Below are 19,939 nucleotides of genomic sequence, written 5' to 3' on the forward strand. Positions count from 1 at the left end.
CTCGCAACTTACAGGACTTAAAAGATCTGCTGCTAACATCTTGGTGCCAGATGCCACAGCACACCTTCAGGGGTCTAGTGGAGTCCATGCCTCGACGGGTCAGGGCTGTTTTGGCAGCAAAAGGGGTGCCAACACAATATTAGGAATAATGTTATGCCTGAACGGTGTGTGTGTGTATATAGTATTTCTTGAGTAAAGAAAACTCAGCTTGTTTGCAATAAATAAAGAACTGATTCTCTGAAAAAGTACAGAGACGTTCCAAACTGCATATGGCACTTAATTCAGGATAGAGGCGGATGAGTTATGAGGTAAGACTGACAGTTTGAGGATCCAATGGAGTCACGAGCTTTAGTCACAAGCTCTTTTTTAATACTTTTCATTGGTTAGATATTTACAAAACCCACAGAAAGATGTAAAGAGTGACCAATATTAATGATTAGTGAAAAAAATGGTATAAGTTCTCAGCCCGACAGCGAAAGTGTACTTATTTTACCCGCGAGAACAGAAAATGTGTTTTTTTCTGGGGACCATATTTGAATTTTTTGACAGATGAGGATGCTATATAAGACTTGGAAGTGCCCAGCATTAAACTGAAAACCAATATCTTCTTACCAAATTATATTATCACTAACTATATTTCAGACAGAATGAGACATATTGCTCTGTTAGAACTTCCAACCCCTACTAAGTTTGTTACACTTACAACTTTTTCAAATGAACACATGCCAGTCGATAGTCGCTTATGAAGCCTTTGGACTTGTTGAATGACGTCTAAAGCCTCTTGAACATTTTATTTGCTAATTTGCTCTAAGCAAGCAGCTGTCTTAAATTTTGTTGCTGGAAAAGAACTAAACTTAAGTGCCCTCACTTCAACAAGACAGTGATGACTTTCTATTCATGTGTTTGTTTTTCTTATCCTAGCCATTTTATTGATGGAGTACCCTAAGGTGAAATCCATCTTCCTCTCAATGTGCCCTTTTCATCTGCTATTCATACATTCATAGAATAACGCTCACCTTTTGCTTTGTGCTTTGTTTACTAAAAAGCAACTGTTTGTTTGTCCTTGCATTACAAAGCATTACAAAGCTTTTGGAAGGAATAACTGGATTTACTGAAATCGCAGGATTTGGTATTTGTCTGTTTAGGCTCGAGCTGTACTGAGAGATGACAGATTGAAGATTGTTTACCAAGCTCAGGTCGGCGAGAGAATCGCTACATTTCTCAAAAACTGTGTGCTCATACTCTGTGTGTGTGTGTGTGTGTGTGTGTGTGTGCGTCCCTGACAGGATTTTGGTTGGGGATTGAGTTGGACAAGCCGAGCGGAAAGAATGACGGATCAGTTGGAGGAGTACGATACTTCAGCTGCCCTCCTAAACACGGAGTCTTCGCCCCACCCTCGCGAGTTCAGAGGCAAGTGTACCATAGAGAATTTGCCGCCATAACCACATCTTAACTAGATCTCGTTTCTGGTGCCTTCCTGACTTTTAGCGTGATTATTTCTAGCCGACTGTGTCTTTGATTGTTGGGCAGAGATTTTGACCTTTCTGTACAGAAGCATTAATAAGATTGTGCATCGACATTTGTAAGTCGTTTCTGCATGAGGGACGTAAAGGCCCCCACAGAAAATAACCGCCCTGCCCTTGTCCTCAAAAGACATTTATCAGGCCGGTATCAAATTGCTGGATTTTTTTGGCATACTTTTTGGCAGTTCCACTTCTGGCAGACAATACAATTTGTGAACAATTCAATAGTATTTGAAGGAGGGGTCAGAAGCTTTAGCAATTGCGTAGAAATGCCCTGGCCTAGCATTGGGATGGCAAGTTTTGCATGCAAAAGCTAGAGTCACATTTCTTCATAAAATGTAGTTAATATTTGACCTTTACTTCTTTAAGTAATCCTTGATAATACGTTTTGATACTCATGTTGAAGCAGAATGCAAAAAGGCCAGCAATGGTTACACTGTCTTCAGAAGCATTATATTAAAATGACTCTTATGACCAGGGCTTGACATTAACACCTGCCAATTGCGAGTGTATTTCAGCAGTGGTGTGTAATGCAGTCCCTCTTACTAGCCGGTTGGATATTGCTGGTGTTACAGGGCTTGAATTTCAGCGTGGGATTGCACACATTGCACATAATTTGACTTATTCCCGCAGATTTTGTGCTCACAGCCTAAAGGCCTGTACACACCGGGACGAATATCGCACGCGCTTATCGCCAGCGTTTTTCGTGACGTTTTTTGGCGCGTCTTGAGTGTTCACACCCAAGCGATTTCCACTGGCGATGCGCCGAGTGAACGTACACATTCAGTAGATGCGCTCCCGGTACACAAGATGGTGCTGCGGCACTTTAAGCTTCTGACACTCGCTTGTCACACAGAAGAAGAGGAGAGACAGTATTTACGTGCTTGCCAAAACCACAGATATATTATGTCTATGGCAAAGCCATTCACACACTTTTTGCTAACTGGCAAGCAGCATTAGCAGCCCATCTTCTTCTTTGTCTACTTACTACTTCTTCGTCGTATCGATGTGTGCTCGGCAAGACCGATTTTGTGCTTGAGCGCCACCAAGTCGTGTTTTACTGTCACTTCATCAGCTCCAGGCACGTGAACAAAAGCGCTGATCTCATTGGTCAGCCAGTTTTTAACGCGCCGCGTCAAAATAAAAAAACGAACCCGAGGCGTTTTTTTTTTAAATGACGCTTTTACGCCTGGCGTTTTACGCGTCGGTGTGAACACTCACATTGGCGCCCATTGTTTAGTCACGAGACGTTAAACGTCGGCGATAAACGCGCGCGAAAATCGTCCCGGTGTGAACAGGCCTTAAGTCTGTGCACATAAAGCCAAATATATTGGCTATATAAAACAGTATAATGGCTCCATGCATCAGGTCTTAAAGTGACAGCAGCCTAATATACCTGCTGCCAAATTATGAGATGATATAAAAAATATCTATATGGCAGTTTTTCCACATGATACCAATGTCAAAACTGTGACCAGTGAAAATGATGAGTGGCTAGTAACTTTGGAAAACCACTAGCCACAGTGGCTGTTGAGCAAAAAAGTGAAAGGTCCCATGGCATGAAAATGTCACTTTATGTAGCCTGACAAGCCAGAGCCACATCAGGATGTTGGGTCTGGGAACACACCATTGGCAGGGCTCAATCCGAGGGGCGGGATAAACGGTTGTCTTTCAAATTCCCTCTGCACACAATTGGATAGCGCTACAACCAACCAGAGCAACGAAGAAGGGGAAGTGGAGCTAGTTGATGGATTAAACTATCGCCGTATCCGGTCGGCAAAACTCTGAACTCATCTTCCTTTCTTAAGAATGACTTCAGTGCCGTTCTTTGTTCTTTCCTCAAAGAAAAGCTTAACTCCAAGTCTTCCAGAGTCGCAGCAAAAGCCGATTCGAAAGACCGCTGTTCGCCAGCTTCTTTGTTTACGAGTATCAAGCGGAACCGCAGCAACTCTGCCGTTATTATGTTAAGCCCGCCCACCGACTCTATACACGCTGTGATTGGCCTGACCAGAGTTTGGTTTTTCCAGCTCGCAAGCCAACGGAGAGTTGCTAGACGCCCCTGGCAAATTAGATTTGCAGCCAAGGTCGTCTAGATTTCTACTGTAGACTTTATGAGTTTTTTTGTTTTATTAATATGAGTTACCCTAGCCTGCCTTTGGTCCTCCAGTCGCTAGAAATGGCGATAGGTGTAAACAGAGTTCTGGATGTCCTGCTCTTCCTTTGAGAAAATGAAAGCTCATATGGGCTATTCTGGAATCTTCCCTGTATGTCATCATACGCAGAAAGGTTACCTCCCCTTTCTCTGCTTTTCCCGCCCAGAGAATTTGAAAAAAATGGATTCAGTTTATTTTTTACATTTAATTCAGTGGCAATGTCAGCACAGGCTTTTTTAAAAAAGCAACAGACTTTTACGATATGGATTCGACAGCACTGCCACAAACAGTGAGTAACAGTGTTCATTAATGCCTGATCTGTGATCAGTGATTTCTGATGTCTAGCTAATCATTCAAGTTCACACAGACTTTCTTTCTAAATCGCTTAATACTGTTTATGCATCAGTGAATCAAGCCAGTGACTAAACAATCAACTTCACATCGTTTCTGTTCGTAGCATGAAACAACTGCCGTTATAAAGAATGACGCTGTTATGCTGCACAAAGCTCTTACTGTATTCATGTCGATGTCGTGTTTGCTGTTAGTTGTGGTGAAAACATTTTGTGAGAGAAATAGTACTGCAATGACTAGATCACTGCATTCACGCGATCAACAGACTGCATGTCTACTCAATGCTGATTACTGCAACCTTTCATGTGATGGGAAAAGATCTAAAAATAATGCTATAATCAACACTTTCACGATTCATTAATCTCAACAGCTGTAACAGTAAAAAAACGTAGTAAAAGTATTCAAGAGGGGTTCCACATGTAACACACATTTCAAATGCAAAGATGTCAGCCAATCACAGCAGTGGGAGTTTACTCTGAAGTCTCACAGCAGCCAATCACAGCAGTGGGAGTTTACACTGAAGTCTAACAGCAGCCAATCACAGCAGTAGGTGTTTACACTAAAGTCTCATTACATTGAAGTCTCACAGCTGCCAATCACAGCTCACAGCAGCCAATCATAGCAGTGGGCGTTTACAATGAAGTCTCACAGCAGCCAATCACAGCAGTAGGCGTTTACACTAAAGTCTCATTACACTGAAGTCTCACAGCAGCCAATCACAGCAGTGGGCATTTACACTGAAGTCTCACAGCTGCCAATCATAGCTCACAGCAGCCAATCACAACAGTGGGCGTTTTCACTGAAGTCTCACAGCAGCCAATCACAACAGTGGGCGTTTACACTAAAGTCTCACAGCAGCCAATCATAGCTCACAGCAGCCAATCACAACAGTGGGCGTTTTCACTGAAGTCTCACAGCAGCCAATCACAGCAGTGGGCGTTTTCACTGAAGTCTCACAGCAGCCAATCACAGCAGTGGGCGTTTTCACTGAAGTCTCACAGCAGACCTGCCCTTTCAAACAGAGCATTCAAGCTAAAGGGCTAAAATCAGGATAGAAAAAGGCCTTTTATTTCTAAGTTATGACATTTTATGATGTAAAAATCATACTAACAATATAAATACACCTCAGGAAACATTATAAAATAATAAAAAAATCCACATCATGGGACCTTTAATGTCAAATCATGTACTATAAATCTTATATCAAATCTGCACTTTGCTTTTCTATATGCTGTTGGTATGGTAACATAAATGTTAAACATTGAAACTCAAGAATGGCATTGTCAACCAAGGTAGTAAGAGTATTGCCATTAAGCAGACCGGGTTATCAAATGGCTTTGAACGGGTTGTCTTACAGAAAGCTAGAGCTACTCTTGCAGATTGTACTCATCCACTGTTCCATGAATTTAAAATGCTTCCTTCTGTGTACGTTATAGTATGCCTAAACTTAAAAGCAATCGTATAGGCTTTTCTCTTTTTTTTGGTCAGAATGTTGTGTTTGCTGTTTGTGTGTTTTGTATGATATGGTTTCAAATGTTATGCTCCACCATAAATCGCCCTTTGGGGTTATAATAAACTTTGAACTTGAACTTGGCAGGCTGATTCTGGGAAAGGAACAACTTCCTTTCTACTTTCCTTTGATTAAATATCCAGTCTTTTTCTTTGTATTTGTAATTTACTTTTCTTCAGTCAGTCTTCCATTACGACTCTAATCCTTTCCATCGACAGCGGTCTGCCCTCCATTTGTCCCTCTCTACCTTTTACAGCTTTTATTCACCTGCTGGTTATTCAGCAAATGATCAATGCTCGTATCTTCTCCATCTGTCATGAATCATATATTCTTAATTCGGAACCATTCACCTATGCCATATTCCTCTTTTTCGTTCTCATTGTATTTGTGTAAAGCGTCTGAGTGACTGATAAGCATATTGTTCTAGAAGCTTTCTTTCGTTCTGTCTTCTTAATTAACCCTCGGGGCAGCCACAGACACGCCGGCAGAGAGACCCGCTTCCTTTCATTTTGCCAGAGGCTTTTCAAACTGAAATTATTTATTTCTTAATGCGTTTTCCTCGTCTTAAAATTATTCTTCACTCACAAATGAAAATTCTGTCATCATTTACTGACCATCATGCCATCGTCCCAGATGACTTACTTTCTTCTGTGGAACACAAAGAAAGATTGTTTAGGGAAAAAAATCATCTCTGTGAGTCCATATAATGCAAGTGGATATAACCCTTAAAGTTTTCTCGTCAAAAACCACGCAAAATGAACACCACAGAAACCCACATGACCCCATCAATGTCTTATGAAGCGAAACAATAGGTGTGTGTGAGAGAAAATACTGATATTTTAGACTTTTTATACTATAAACCATCATTTTTGGCCAACTTTTTATGCGTACATTCCTAAGTTTGCACTTGACGAAAATATCACGCTTCATAACGTGCTGATGGAGTGCTTTACATGAACACGTGTATGACTGTTGGACGGAAGGGCTATATTTTATTTAGCTTCCGGCACGATGCACGTGTGTACCGAGTGGTACGAATGCAATCTTTAACAGTTAACAGTCAGCTTGTTTTACACGTGGAACACACTTCAATCCGAGTTCCCACATGAACATATTAAGTATTCATGAAATTCAAACGATAAAAACTATATTTTACTTTGGAAGACATTGATTCATCCACTTGGGTCATATGCATTACCATCATGTTTCATTTAGTGTTTTTTGAAGCTGGGTTCCATCTACTTACAATATATGGACTCTCAGAGATGGATTATTTCTCTAAATAATTTATTATACGTAGGGCTGCAAAAAACGATTATTTTAATAATCGATTAATCTAACGATTATTAGAACGATTAATCGACTAATCATCGATTATTGTCATTGCCATCAACGACTAATCAGTAAATTTTGAATGATTGTTCAGATTGTTCAAACATTGAGTTATACATATCCTAACTATAATATATATAAAAGAAAATCACTTCAGCTTTTGAAATGGTTGTTTTAATTAACTTTGAGCCAAGTTCTCAGAACTGAAATCACACACAAATGCTCTCTAAGCATAGAGACAGAGCGACACGCGTCATAATCTGAAGACCACGCCCACCGGGGGGGGAAACAATCGAACGCTCTCCATTGACTTTGCATTGCGTGAAGCTCCTCCTTGTCATTTCGGACTTATAACAAAAACTGAACAATGTCTAAAAGCGGATATGTGACAAAGTGTACAGCAAACAAGCTAAACAAAACCCACAACCAAAAACCCAGAAGTTTTTATAAGCTGTTGACCCAAAAAACGAGCGTTTAAGGACAAAAAAGTGGATACAAGCCATTGAGACAGAGCGCAACACGTTGTATTACACTGAGAAGTACACCCGCTACAGGGGAACGTAATCAGTGACAGGAAATGAAATATATAAACCTGACATCTGGATATTTGGCTTAACAGTGACAAAATGTTTACTGCCCACATACGCATTCTGAGTGTCAGGATCCCAAAATTCACCCATTCTTCCTGTCTTAGGAACCCATTCATTCACCCATTCTTCACGTCTTATTGCCTTTATCCACTTTTGTCTCCTTAAACTCTCGTTTTTTTGGGTCGACAGCTTATAAAAAGGTATTTCTGTGTTTTTTTAGCATGTTTTCTGTACACTTTGTCACATATCAGCTTTTAGACATTGTTTTGTTTTTTGTTATAAGTCCGAAATGACAAGGATACAGTCTCACGCAATGCAAAGTCAATGGAGAGCGTTGGATTGCCCCCCCCCCCCCCCGTGTGGGCGTGGCCTAAATACGCTCTGTCTCTATTGTTTAAATATTCTGTTCTCTTTCAATTGAAAAAATAAATAAAAATAAACAAAAATAAGCTGCATTACAGACAAAAAAAAATAGATGTTTGAATGTAAACATCTCTTGGCAGCCGTATTAAGAGCTTCATTTGTAAAACAAATATAGGCCCCACTGCTTTTCTTAGAACTGAAACAGAAAAAGAGGACATTTACTTCAGGACACAAAAAATTGTAAAAATATGAATCTGCAAATGACATTGCAGACAAAATGACATAATATTAATCTCTTACATAACAATTGAGCTGACAGGTTCGCATTCACCTTTTAAAGAGCACCTATTATGGCATTTAAAATGTTCCAAATATTGTTTTAGAAGTCCCCAACAACAGTTTTGCATGCATGCAATGACAAAAAAGACTTTAGTTTTCTTATAATATGCATTTATTTTTACCTGTTTTGACAGCGATTCTCAAATGATTCCTTTAGTGATTCACTTTTCAAAACCCCGCCTTTACGTGACGCTAATCTGCGGTGATTGGTCAGATGACCCAGTCAGTTGTGATTGTGCAGATATTTTCGGAAACGGAACGTCCATCACCATAAATGGTTTTTGGTTTAACCTCTTAACCGGATTGAGAGCGCATTCGTCCTCAAGCTTTATTTGTTTAAATTAGCTCAAATGACTGTCAGATGTAAGTAATTACCATGTCAATCTATACATCATTTAAAAGATCTAAGAGTCAAGCTTCCATTTTTTACCTCTGCTTTATAGTCTTATAGTGACAGTAATTTGTTAATATGTGTCAGGGGTTATGAATATGAAAACCGCGTCGGTACAGTTTGATTGTAATATGAGCCTCAGCTGATCTCATTCATAAAAAACTCCTCTATTCTCCTCACGAAGACTCGCGACAAATCAACATCCCTCAGGGCTTTTAGTTCAAAAGTGTGCAGATGAGGAGAAATATTGATAGATTCTCATATGTCTGTGTCAAATTTCTAAACAGAGGAGTATTTTTTATTCAATACTTCCTCAAAATGCACAGATGTAGCCTAATCATGAGCGATTGAGTCTCTTATGTGTTGTTTTCAATTCATACTGGCAGCCGGAGGGCGCTCTGTGCACATGTAGTCCATGTATGGTACAGACAGACGAAGAAGAACCATGTGCCATAATAGAAGTCCATAATAAAAGCTTCCTGAGATCGCGAAACATGCATTTGAAGACTAATAAACACTCAATCGCGACGATGTATGGTTTGTCTTCAAGCCACTTAGTCTTCAAATGCTCATCCTTGGGCAGATGAAAAAAGTTTGCTTTTGAGTCGCACTTCAGAACACAGCGTCTCGTCGCCATGATGTTTTCTAGTTTTCACTGGGGTCTTGGAGCGCAATAAGTGGGCGTATCGTATTCAAATAACTTGACAAGTTGACGTCATCTAGTCAGAGAAAAAGCTTCGGTCTTCTAACGATTCTTAAAAATGACTCAGAGTCGACTCTTACTTTTGAAAAAAAATAACTATATATACGGTGCACTGTCATATTTCAAACTTTGCAGGATGTTTTTGTTGACTTAAATCTATGTTACACACTACATGAAAGGTAAATTTCAAAATTCCATGATAGGTGCTCTTAAATTAACAATATGAAAAAGTAACTGACATGATATTCTTCCTAACATCGCCTTTTGTAAGTCTTCATGCATATGGAACAAAATACAGGCAAGTGATGAGACTATTATACCTGATAGTGTTATAATAATAAAAACAATCCTGACCCCAAGCTCGGTCAAACTTTATTCTATGCTAAATAAATCATCACATTACTGTAATTATATTACTGTTAATATTATTACAGTTATTAGTAGTATTACATTCTCTAAAAAAGAGATTTACCGCTAACGTTAGTTAGTTGTTTCCTCTTTAAGTGCTCCAACATGCATGTTGTGCTCCCTTCTGGTTCAGTAATGAATGTCTTTACTGTTCATCTTCGGAACACAAATGAATATCTTCATTTGTGTTCCGAAGATGAACGGAGGTCTTACGGGTGTCCAACGACATGAGGGTAAGTCAATAATGACAGAATTTTCATTTTTGGGTGAACTAACCCTTTAACACTGATTATCGCAAAACTGGGAATCTTTTTATTCTCAGAATCAGAATGATTGAATGAAAACTTTATCGTTATAGCTATCGTCCAGGCCTTTAATGTGCATAATTCATTTGTGCATGTTATTCCAAAGTAAAAAACTTTGTCAATGAAGAAGAGAATATAATGTTAACCTGTTGTCATAGTTATTGTAATGTTATTATAGTTTTAGGCCATTGTTGTTGTCAATGCAGCGTTTCTAATGCTGTGTCAGTGTTAATGTTGGTTAACAAATCACAGGAATAATAGCAAATAAAGGTAAATTGAAAAAGAACCATAACTATTCCGATATGCTGAGATCTGAAGTCTTAATAAACACTTTATTTATAGTAATTTACTGTATGGTACTTTTTTGAAGCTCTTCAAACATTTTTATAATGGCACTTTAAATGTTTACTTTCAAGAAATTGAAATGAGGAACATTCTGGAGTAGTTATCTATGCTGAACTTTACCTTCGGCACTTAAAAATGCCTCGTCAAAAGAGGTTGTTGGCAGTAAAGTGTGTTTCAGGAGAGGAGTTGTCTTTAACAATTTACTGCAAACTCATATTTAAGTCTGTCTCCATTCTGGTATGAGACGAACGTACCTCACAATCCAGTCAGACTTTGTCCATCCGAAATGCGTCAAATTATGGAACTTAAATGAGTTTCAAGTAGCGTTTCATGTTGACTTTCAAAGATATTCATTTCAAATAGTTTCTACCTGTCCATTGGAGAATCAGTGTTCCCGCTACATATTTACACGTCAAATTGTTTGTGACAATTTTGACAAGCATTTGTCAAAATAAACCCATGTGACTGTCACTATTTTGAAGTGATAAATGTGTTGTTTGACAGCTAACAGAGTATACGCAAGGGTAAAATAATGTATCTTGACAGTTTTCTGGCAGAGCATCAGTTGTAAAAGTGCAGTGGAAGAAGTAATACTGAACATTCACTTTGTTTTAACTAGCAGGATTCATGGCTCAGTGGACTGTCTGTCAGAGCTGTCCTCGTCTCGGATGAACCATTCCTTCACAGGTGAGCCATTCTGCTTGTCTGCTGTCTGATTCTTTCTCCTCCGTCAAATCTTAAGACTGAAGACGGTTTAAACATTCCTTTTTTTTCGTATAAAACTGTCGGTTTTCAGATATTTGGTCATTTTTCAGTGGATGTTTGTTTGTTTTAATAAGGAATCCGACGCGCACTCAGCACTTCCTCAGCCATTGCCGCGCAGAGAGAACCAAATCGCAAAGGTCAAGCAAGCAGGTGGGAATAATGTGAAAAGGACTGAAGAGGCTTTTAGTTCATTTATATTGTCACTGTACTACTTGTTTGGTCATTTTGATTAGATAATCATCAAGTGTTCTATAATAGAAACAACTAAAGCGTGATATGTGTCTAATTTCAGTGCTCTGGCCTTTGTGTAGATATTTAAAGATGGCCGTTGGATTTGATTGGAAATAGTAACACTTCATTAAGATTCCACTTGTAACATACGTAACTAAGGTTAATAGAAGTATTGTTCATTGCACAATGTCTCTTAACATTAGCTAATGCACTATGAACTAACATGAATGATCAATGTATAATTCATATATTTATGTTTTTTATATTTAAAAAAGTGCAATACATTTTCATGGTTCAGTACTGTTTTAAAATTTTTGTGAAAAGTTCAGCACTTTTTCACGTGTTATGTTTTTCATTCAGTTTCCATTAGGGGTGTAACGGTACACGTATTCGTACCGAACGGTTTCGGTTCAGGGCTTTCGGTTCGGTGCACGTGTGTACCCAACAGTACGAATGCAGTCTTTAACAGTTAACAGTAGTGTTTTATACGTGGAACACACTTCAATCCAAGTTCCCACATGAACATATTAAAGGAACACTCCACTTTTTTTTAAAATAGGCTCATTTTACAAGTCCCCTAGAGTTAAATAGTTGAGTTTTACCGTTTTTGAATCCATTCAGCCGATCTTTGTATCTGGCGGTAGCACTCTTAGCATAGCTTAGCATACATCATTGATTCTAATCAGTCCATTAGCATCTCATTCAAAAAATGACCAAAGACACTTTCAATATTTTTCCTATTTAAAACTTGACTCTTCTACAGTTACATCGTGTGCTAAGACCAACTGAAAATGAAAAGTTGCAATTTTCTACACATATTTGGCTAGGAACTACTTTCTCATTCCTGCGTACTAGTCGCGGATCTTCACGGCCGTACCATGGCTGCAGCGGCGCAATGATATTACAGAGCCTGAAAGTAGCCCCCAGCTAGGTAACTTTCAATGTGACCGGCACTAAGTTCGTGTAGTTGCAGAGGGAGTTTCAGGCTATCAGCTGAAAAATTGTGTTGTGGATTTACCTGTGTGATTAGCCATGGTTCTAGGGCTGTGATAGCAAGTCGAAGGTGTACTACCACCATGTTTCACAGAATACCAACAAATCATTGCGCCGCTGCAGCCATGGTACTGCCGCGAAGAGCCGCGACTATTACTCAGGAATGAGAAAGTAGTTCCTAGCCATATAAGTGTAGAAAATCGCAACTTTTTATTTTCAGTTTGTCTTAGCACACGATGAAACTGTTGAAGAGTCAAGTTTTAAATAGGAAAAATATTGAAAGTGTCTTTGGTCATTTTTTGAATGAGATGCTAATGGACTGATTAGAATCAATGATGTATGCTAAGCTATGCTAAAAGTGCTACCGCCAGATACAAAGATCGGCTGAATGGATTCAAAAACGGTAAAACTCAACTATTTAACTCTAGGGGACTTGTAAAATGAGCCTATTTTCAAAAAAAGTGGAGTGTTCCTAAGTATTCAGTCCGTTTTATCATAAACTTGAAACGATAAATGCCGTTTTGTCGCTCTTTAATGTGACGTGACACATAGTTCAAGCGGTGCACGAGTGAACGCGATCATCTCTTCCTAAAGAATAAACATGAATTAATATCTCTTAAGGTTTGTTGAGGATACATTACATCTTACTGAAATGTATCATATGTTGTGTAATTGCTCAATCGGTGTTTCAACCGCAGAAAGACAATAAAACAGCTTGTAAACAATGTCATGTAGCATCACATTTACCTCAGAAGTCATTCAGTGTCCACAGCTGTTAGTTCACTAGAGAAATCAACTCTTTCGCTAAATATATGCACTATATTAGCCTATATATTCATTATATTCTACTTAACCTGTTAGCGGTCTTGATTATTTAATGTATGTTTAAATTAATCTGTCATGAAAATGACAGCCACTGTGTATAAATGATTATATTTCAACAACGAATTGGAGAAATTGGAATTATAATTAGATTTAGAAGTTAATGCAAAAACTGCCTTATGTGATGCAGCTGATGAGTGTTGATTATTATATCTAAAAATAAATAGCAACTGAATTTAGGTTAATAGTTTGGGCTCTGTTGTGAACCTTTAATATTATAATGTGCAAGTAAGGGCTCCCTATATAGTTTACAGCATTATCTTTAAGAAACTGTTAGTTATAGTTGAATTCATTTAAGGACAGACACAATTTTTTCAGTAAACCACTGTTGAATAAAAATAAATAAAAAGCAATTTTTTAAAACTGCTGTACTGAACCCGTACTGAACCGTGACTTCAAAACTGCGGTATGTATCGAACCGTCAGTTTTGTGTACCGTTACACCCAATGTTCCCTCTAATTTCTTTTCTCGCTGAGCAAAACTTTTCTCTATTGGGCGGACATTTTGGTCACCTGAGCAAAAATATTCTTTAACTGTACAGCGTATGTAAATGCACATAAAAAAAGTTGTTTCATCATGCAGATATAACTTTTAACTTTAATGTGCCATTTCTATTTAATTTAACCATTGATGTAACTTAGTGATATATTAAATAAAAAAATAAAAATAAAAAACAGTTAATTCAGTAGTCACTAAATTAAGCACATTTTACAGTGCTGTTAACTGTAGTCTTCTTTACCAAGAAATACTATTAAAATCTCCCTCAGGACAGTTCAATTCTTTAATATAATATAATATAATATAATATGAAAAAAAACAAGCAGTTACAATGAGATGGTTCTTAAAGGATTAGTTAACTTTTAAATAAACTTTTGCTGATATTTTACTCACCCCCATGTCATCCAAGATGTCCATGTCTTTCTTTCTGCAGTCGAAAAGAAATTAAGGTTTTGGATGAAAACATTCCAGGGGTTTCCTCCATATAATGGACTCCAATGGGCTCCAAACGGTTCAAGGTCCAAATGACAGTTTCAGTACAGCTTCAAAGGGCTTTAAACGATACCAAACGATGAATAAGGGTCTTATCTAGCGAAACGATCAGTTTTTGCGAGAAACCGAGCAGTATTTATGCTATTATTTTACCTCTTTTCCGACGAACGTGATAATCTCTGAGCTCAGCCATAACTTCCGCCAAGTGAGGTCAAATACGATCGTGGTCATAGATATATCGATCGTAGATTCCTCTTTCTATTGATCCGTGCAGGTGCTAATGAGGCAAATACGTATACATCTATGACCACGATCGTATTTGACCTCACTTAGCGGAAGTTATGGCTGAGCTGTCAATTACAGAACAGAGCACTGCAATTATTTCAATTATTTTAATTATTTGTCATCTGCGGGGCATCACATTAGAGGGAACATTGGTTACACACCCCTAGTTTCTATTTTAAAAACTATCAGTTGATTTATCGGTTATCGGCCACCGTGGTTCAACCTAGTTATTGTTTTCTGTAAAATCCACTATTGGTCGGCCACTAGTTGCAGTCAATGATTTGGGCCCTGTTTTGACCAAAACCAAAAATATTTTTTTGGCCTGAATGGTTTAATTTGCCAAAATTTCATAATGGCATTAATTAGTCCCTTGTATCCCATTCTCAAATGCTCTGTCGTTTTTCAGGAACCGTTCCAGCAATCTGCGGCGCCGTTGGAGCTCAGTCAGCGCTGGCAGGGGTACATCAAGGGCAAACAGCAGCGCTGGCCCAGGGCCTAACCGAGTGGGTGGCACCACCAGCTCCTCTGGCTCAGATGGCGCTGTCAAACTCCACCTGGGCATGCAGGTCTTGCTAATTAGTGCCAATGAGATGGGCACCATCCGCTACATTGGCACAGCTGACTTTGCCCCTGGCCTCTGGCTCGGCCTCGAGCTGCGAAGCCCGAAAGGAAAAAACGATGGTTCTGTGGGCAACCGACGCTACTTCAGCTGCCGACCTGGCCATGGGGTTCTGGTGCGACCCAGCAGGGTCACATACCGTGGTATCAACGGAGCCAAGCTGGTGGAGGAAAGCAGCTGAGACCGCCACACACTGAATGGTGGGCTTCTCATCTCTACACCCATCTGGCTTTCGGTTTCCATGGATTTGTTTTGACATTTCAGCCAATCTAAAGAGACATTTTCTTTCTAACTGCACTAAGACTCAGACGTTCACTGCTGATAAACTGTTTACATTTCGTGAACTAACTAAATATTACGTTTGGGAGGAAATGTTACATTTGAATTCTTCTGAGGTTTGAATTCAGATGCGTCGGATAATGTAAACCGTAGCAATATTGGAGCACTTTAATAAAAGTCTGTGGGCGAAGACAATGACTTGAATTGCAGGAATTAAGAAGTTCAGACAATTTAATAACTTCAGTAATTATGAGAATATCAGCTCCTCAAATCCTCTCAGAATGAAGCATAGCTTAGTTTGTCTACTCTTGTCAGCAGGTGTGAGCCCCTTCAGAACATGGCACTTGCACGTAGAGAAACTCGTAATCTTTCGTCTTGATGCGAGAGCAGTTATGAAATAAGCACTTTAATATTATCATAATCCGAGATTGAATCAGCTCAGAGAATCAAAACTTGATTGTCCCACAGATGATGGAGCGGTTGTTGCAGCTGACAGGCTTCATCAGGTTTGTTTTGCCTGAAATGAAGAAGTACTCTAGACTGAGAGACCCCTAATAGAAACTTAAGTTTGTTTTGTGAAGTTAGTCAACGATGATAAACAGACCAAACAATGAGGAATAAATCAAGCTGCCACTAGTAGTTTAAACCCGAATCAGAAGCAGTTTTATGGATACGTCTTTGTTTGGGATGTTTTAAAGGGTTAGAAAATTAAAATTCTGCCATTCATTCCTCACCCTCATGTCGTTCCAAAACCCTAAGACTTTCGTTCATCTTTGGAACACAAATGAAGGTCTTTTTAATGAAATCTGAGAGCTTTCTGTCCCTCCATTGACAACTACACAACTACCACTTTGACGCTTCAAAAAGTTCATAAAGAGATCGCAAAACGAATCCATATGAATTGAGTTTTGTCCACATTTTCTGAAGCTTCATATGATGAAGAGATTTAATTTTTAATTTAGGCTTTTATTCACATTTAAACATTGATCAGCGAACATAAACAAAAGTTCAACCGAAACTGCTTTACGAGCAAAAACAAAACCTCATTGGTTCTTGAGGAAGCTCAAACGTGCTGCGTAACACCAGAATGAACCTCATTGGTTCTCGCTGAAGCTCAAACGTGCTGCGTAACACCAGAATGAGCATCATTGGTTCTTGAGGAAGCTTAAACGTGCTGCATAACACCAGAATGAGCATCATTGGTTCTTGAGGAAGCTCAAACGTGCTGCATAACACCAGAATGAACCTCATTGGTTCCTGAGGAAGCTCAAACGTGCTGCGTAACACCAGAATGAGCCTCATTGGTTCTCGCTGAAGCTCAAACGTGCTGCGTAACACCAGAATGAACCTCATTGGTTCTTGAGGAAGCTCAAACGTGCTGCGTAACATGAGAATGAACCTCATTGGTTCTCGCTGAAGTTCAAACGCGCTGCGTAACACGAGAATGAACCTCATTGGTTCTCACTGAAGTTCAAACGTGCTGTGTAACACAAGAATGAACCTCATTGGTTCTCGCTGAAGTTCAAACGTGCTGTGTAACACAAGAATGAACCTCATTGGTTCTCGCTGAAGTTCAAACGCGCTGCGTAACACGAGAATGAACCTCATTGGTTCTCGCTGAAGTTCAAACGTGCTGTGTAACACAAGAATGAACCTCATTGGTTCTCGCTGAAGTTCAAACGTGCTGTGTAACACCAGAATGAACCTCATTGGTTCTTGAGGAAGCTCAAATGTGCTGCGTAACACAAGAATGAGCCTCATTGGTTTTCGCTGAAGATCAAACGTGCTGCGTAACACCAGAATGAGCATCATTGGTTCTCGCTGAAGTTCAAACGTGCTGCATAACACCAGAATGTGCATCATTGGTTCTCGCTGAAGCTCAAATGTGCTGCGTAACACGAGAATGAACCTCATTGGTTCTCGCACGCTAAACGAACATAATTGAGCTTCCATTTACAACTGATGTGTGAGGTGATGAATGATGGTAATCAAGTTTATGTGAATAAAAGCCTAAAGTTAATCTGTTCATCATATAAATTAATCGTGTCTTGGACTAAACCGCTCAATTCATATGGATTAGTTGTACGATCTTTTTATGAATTTTCTAAAGTGTCGATGTGGTAGTTGTGTTGCTGTCTATGGAGGGGCAGAAAGCTCTAAGATTTCATCAAAAATATCTTAATTTGTGTTCCAAAGATGAACGAAAGTCTTACGGGTTTGGAACGACATGAGGGTGAGGAATTAATGATATCATTTTCTTTTTTTGGATTCTTTATAGATAATAAATTGCTTAATGAGAAGAGACTGTCAATAACTGAGAATAATTTAGATAAAATTGTTGGTTATCATATCATATTTTTTTTAAAGGCAATTGTTTGAAATGTATTTAATTGGTATAAATTATTTATTTGCTTATATTCCTTTCTAAATTCTTAGTTAAATAAGTCTAGGATGAGTTTACAGTCGGTATAAATACAAGAATTAAAGATTCTTCAAGAATCGCATCATTTTGCACTAATGAGGAAATTAATGAAAAGATGTTGTTTATGATATCAGAAAATCCTGAAAAGGAATACATGAGGGTGAAAAATGGCAACATAGTCAACAACAAAAAAAAAATTGATAAGGGTTATAACATTTCCAATGGAAGTTGAAGTCTAATTGCACATTCAGCCTGTATCCACAGGAATGTTTTGTACTGTCTGTACATGATCTGCTTAGCTGTGTGTTGGGTGTTTATTGTGTGAATTTAAAATGTAGTATTTTAGCAGTAAATCTAATTTAGTAAATGTAATGCACAAATAGTGTTTGTCAAAATTGTCAGCTGATAAAAATAAAAAGTTCTAATATTTTAAAATATTTTTTCTCTGTCTCACCAACACTAGAGTATGTCCAGATTTAATTCATACTATACACATTTATAACATTTTTAGAATGTTACATTTTTACAGTTGCAAAGTTCATTCCTCGTTAAATATAAAATCTGCCAAGTATGCAATTTCGGACGCAAAAAATTTGTGTTTTTAGCCTGGATGCCAGCCGAACTTAGCCCCGCCCACAACATTTGAGGTCGGGAAGTTCGATCTGGACTTGATTTGTTGTGGAGCAACTATGCTTGAACCAGAGCTGTTCGGACCAATCAAATCATCAGGGCGGGCTTTATACGATGAAGGACAGATGATCAACAGTGACGTAATAATCATCCACGTCACCAATGAGCGCTTGGGTTGAATTCTTTCTAATCCTAAACGGAGAACTTGTTGGTATATGCATTCACCTTTACTATTTCTCTCAGAAATGATGGTGTTGGTAAGTACTCCGTGTCTCCTTAAATTATTTTTACAACACTGGCAAAAATCGTTTACACTCATCTTCTTCTTCTACTTCTTCCAGTGTGCGTGCAGTTGAGTTCTGTTGATAACTATGCGTTGCTCCATTGCTCTGATTGGTTGTAGGTCTATCCAATTGAGTGCAGAGGCATTTTCTTTCCTGGTTCGGTTGAAACATGCCTCATAATCACAGCCCAATGGAGCAGGAACAGACTCATATTCTGACTAGAATTGAGTATGACGACGCCAGGCTAGTGTGTTTTATTAGATGTAGTCAGTTCCCATCAAGTGCATTACATTAAAGGGTTAGTTCACCCAAAAATGAAAATTCTGTCATTAATTACTTCCCCTCATGTTGTTCCACACCCGTAAGACCTCCGTTCATCTTCGGAACACAAATGAAGATATTTTAGTTGAAAGCTGATGGCTCTGTAAGGCCTCCATTGGCACAATGCACTTTACACTCTCAAGACCCTTAAAAGGTACTAAAGACGTCGTTACAAAGTCCATCTCACTACAGTGCAGGTTCTACAATAACTTTATGAAGCGACGGGAATCATTTTTTTGCGCAAAAAAAATCTAAATAACAACTTTATTCAATGTTCAATTCAATTCTCAGTCGGAAAAGGGTGGATTGCCCACTTCAGGTGGGTGGAGAGTTCCTGCCTCAAGTGGAGGAGTTCAGGTATCTTGGGGTCTTGTTCACGAGCGAGGGAAGGATGGAACGGGAGATTGACAGACGGATCGGTGCAGCTTCTGCAGTACTGCGGTCGATGTACCGGTCTGTCGTGGTGAAGAAGGAGCTGAGCTGTAAGGCAAAGCTCTCGATATACCGGTCGATCTACGTTCCTACTCGCACCTATGGCATGAGCTGTGGGTCATGACCGAAAGGACAAGATCCCAGATACAGACGGCCAAAATTAGCTTTCTCTGCAGGGTGGCTGGGCGCTTCCTTAGAGATAGGGTGAGAAGCTCGGTCACTCGGGAGGAGCTCAGAGTAGAGCCATTGCTCCTCCACATCGAGAGGAGCCAGCTGAGGTGGCTCGGGCATATATTTCGGATGCCTCCTGGACGCCTTCCCTGGGAGGACGTCCCACACGTCCCACTGGGAGGAGGCCCCAGGGAAGACCTAGGACACGCTAGAGGGATTATGTCTCCCGACTGGCCTGGGAACGCCTCGGGGTTCCCCCGGAAGAGCTGAAGGAAGTGTCTAGGGAGAGGGAAGTCTGGGCGTCTCTGCTTAGGCTGTTGCC

At 39.3% G+C, this 19,939-nt stretch overlaps 1 protein-coding gene across 1 annotated transcript in view; it reads left to right on the forward strand.

Moving 5' to 3' along the window:
* The window catches only part of LOC307136653 (CAP-Gly domain-containing linker protein 4), a 109,167-nt gene extending 90,958 nt beyond the window's left edge, over nucleotides 1-18,209 (forward strand). The window contains exons 12-15 of the mRNA XM_079833879.1: nucleotides 1,287-1,410; nucleotides 10,936-11,000; nucleotides 11,153-11,228; nucleotides 14,866-18,209. Of these exons, the coding sequence (XP_079690005.1) occupies nucleotides 1,287-1,410; nucleotides 10,936-11,000; nucleotides 11,153-11,228; nucleotides 14,866-15,259 (659 nt within the window). The 3' untranslated portion in view covers nucleotides 15,260-18,209. The remainder of the gene's footprint in view (nucleotides 1-1,286; nucleotides 1,411-10,935; nucleotides 11,001-11,152; nucleotides 11,229-14,865) is intronic.
* The last annotated feature ends 1,730 nt before the right edge of the window (nucleotides 18,210-19,939 follow it).

Source organism: Gobio gobio (genome assembly GCF_949357685.1).
Source record: "Gobio gobio genome assembly, chromosome: 13".
NCBI classification, from domain to species: Eukaryota; Metazoa; Chordata; class Actinopteri; order Cypriniformes; family Gobionidae; genus Gobio; species Gobio gobio.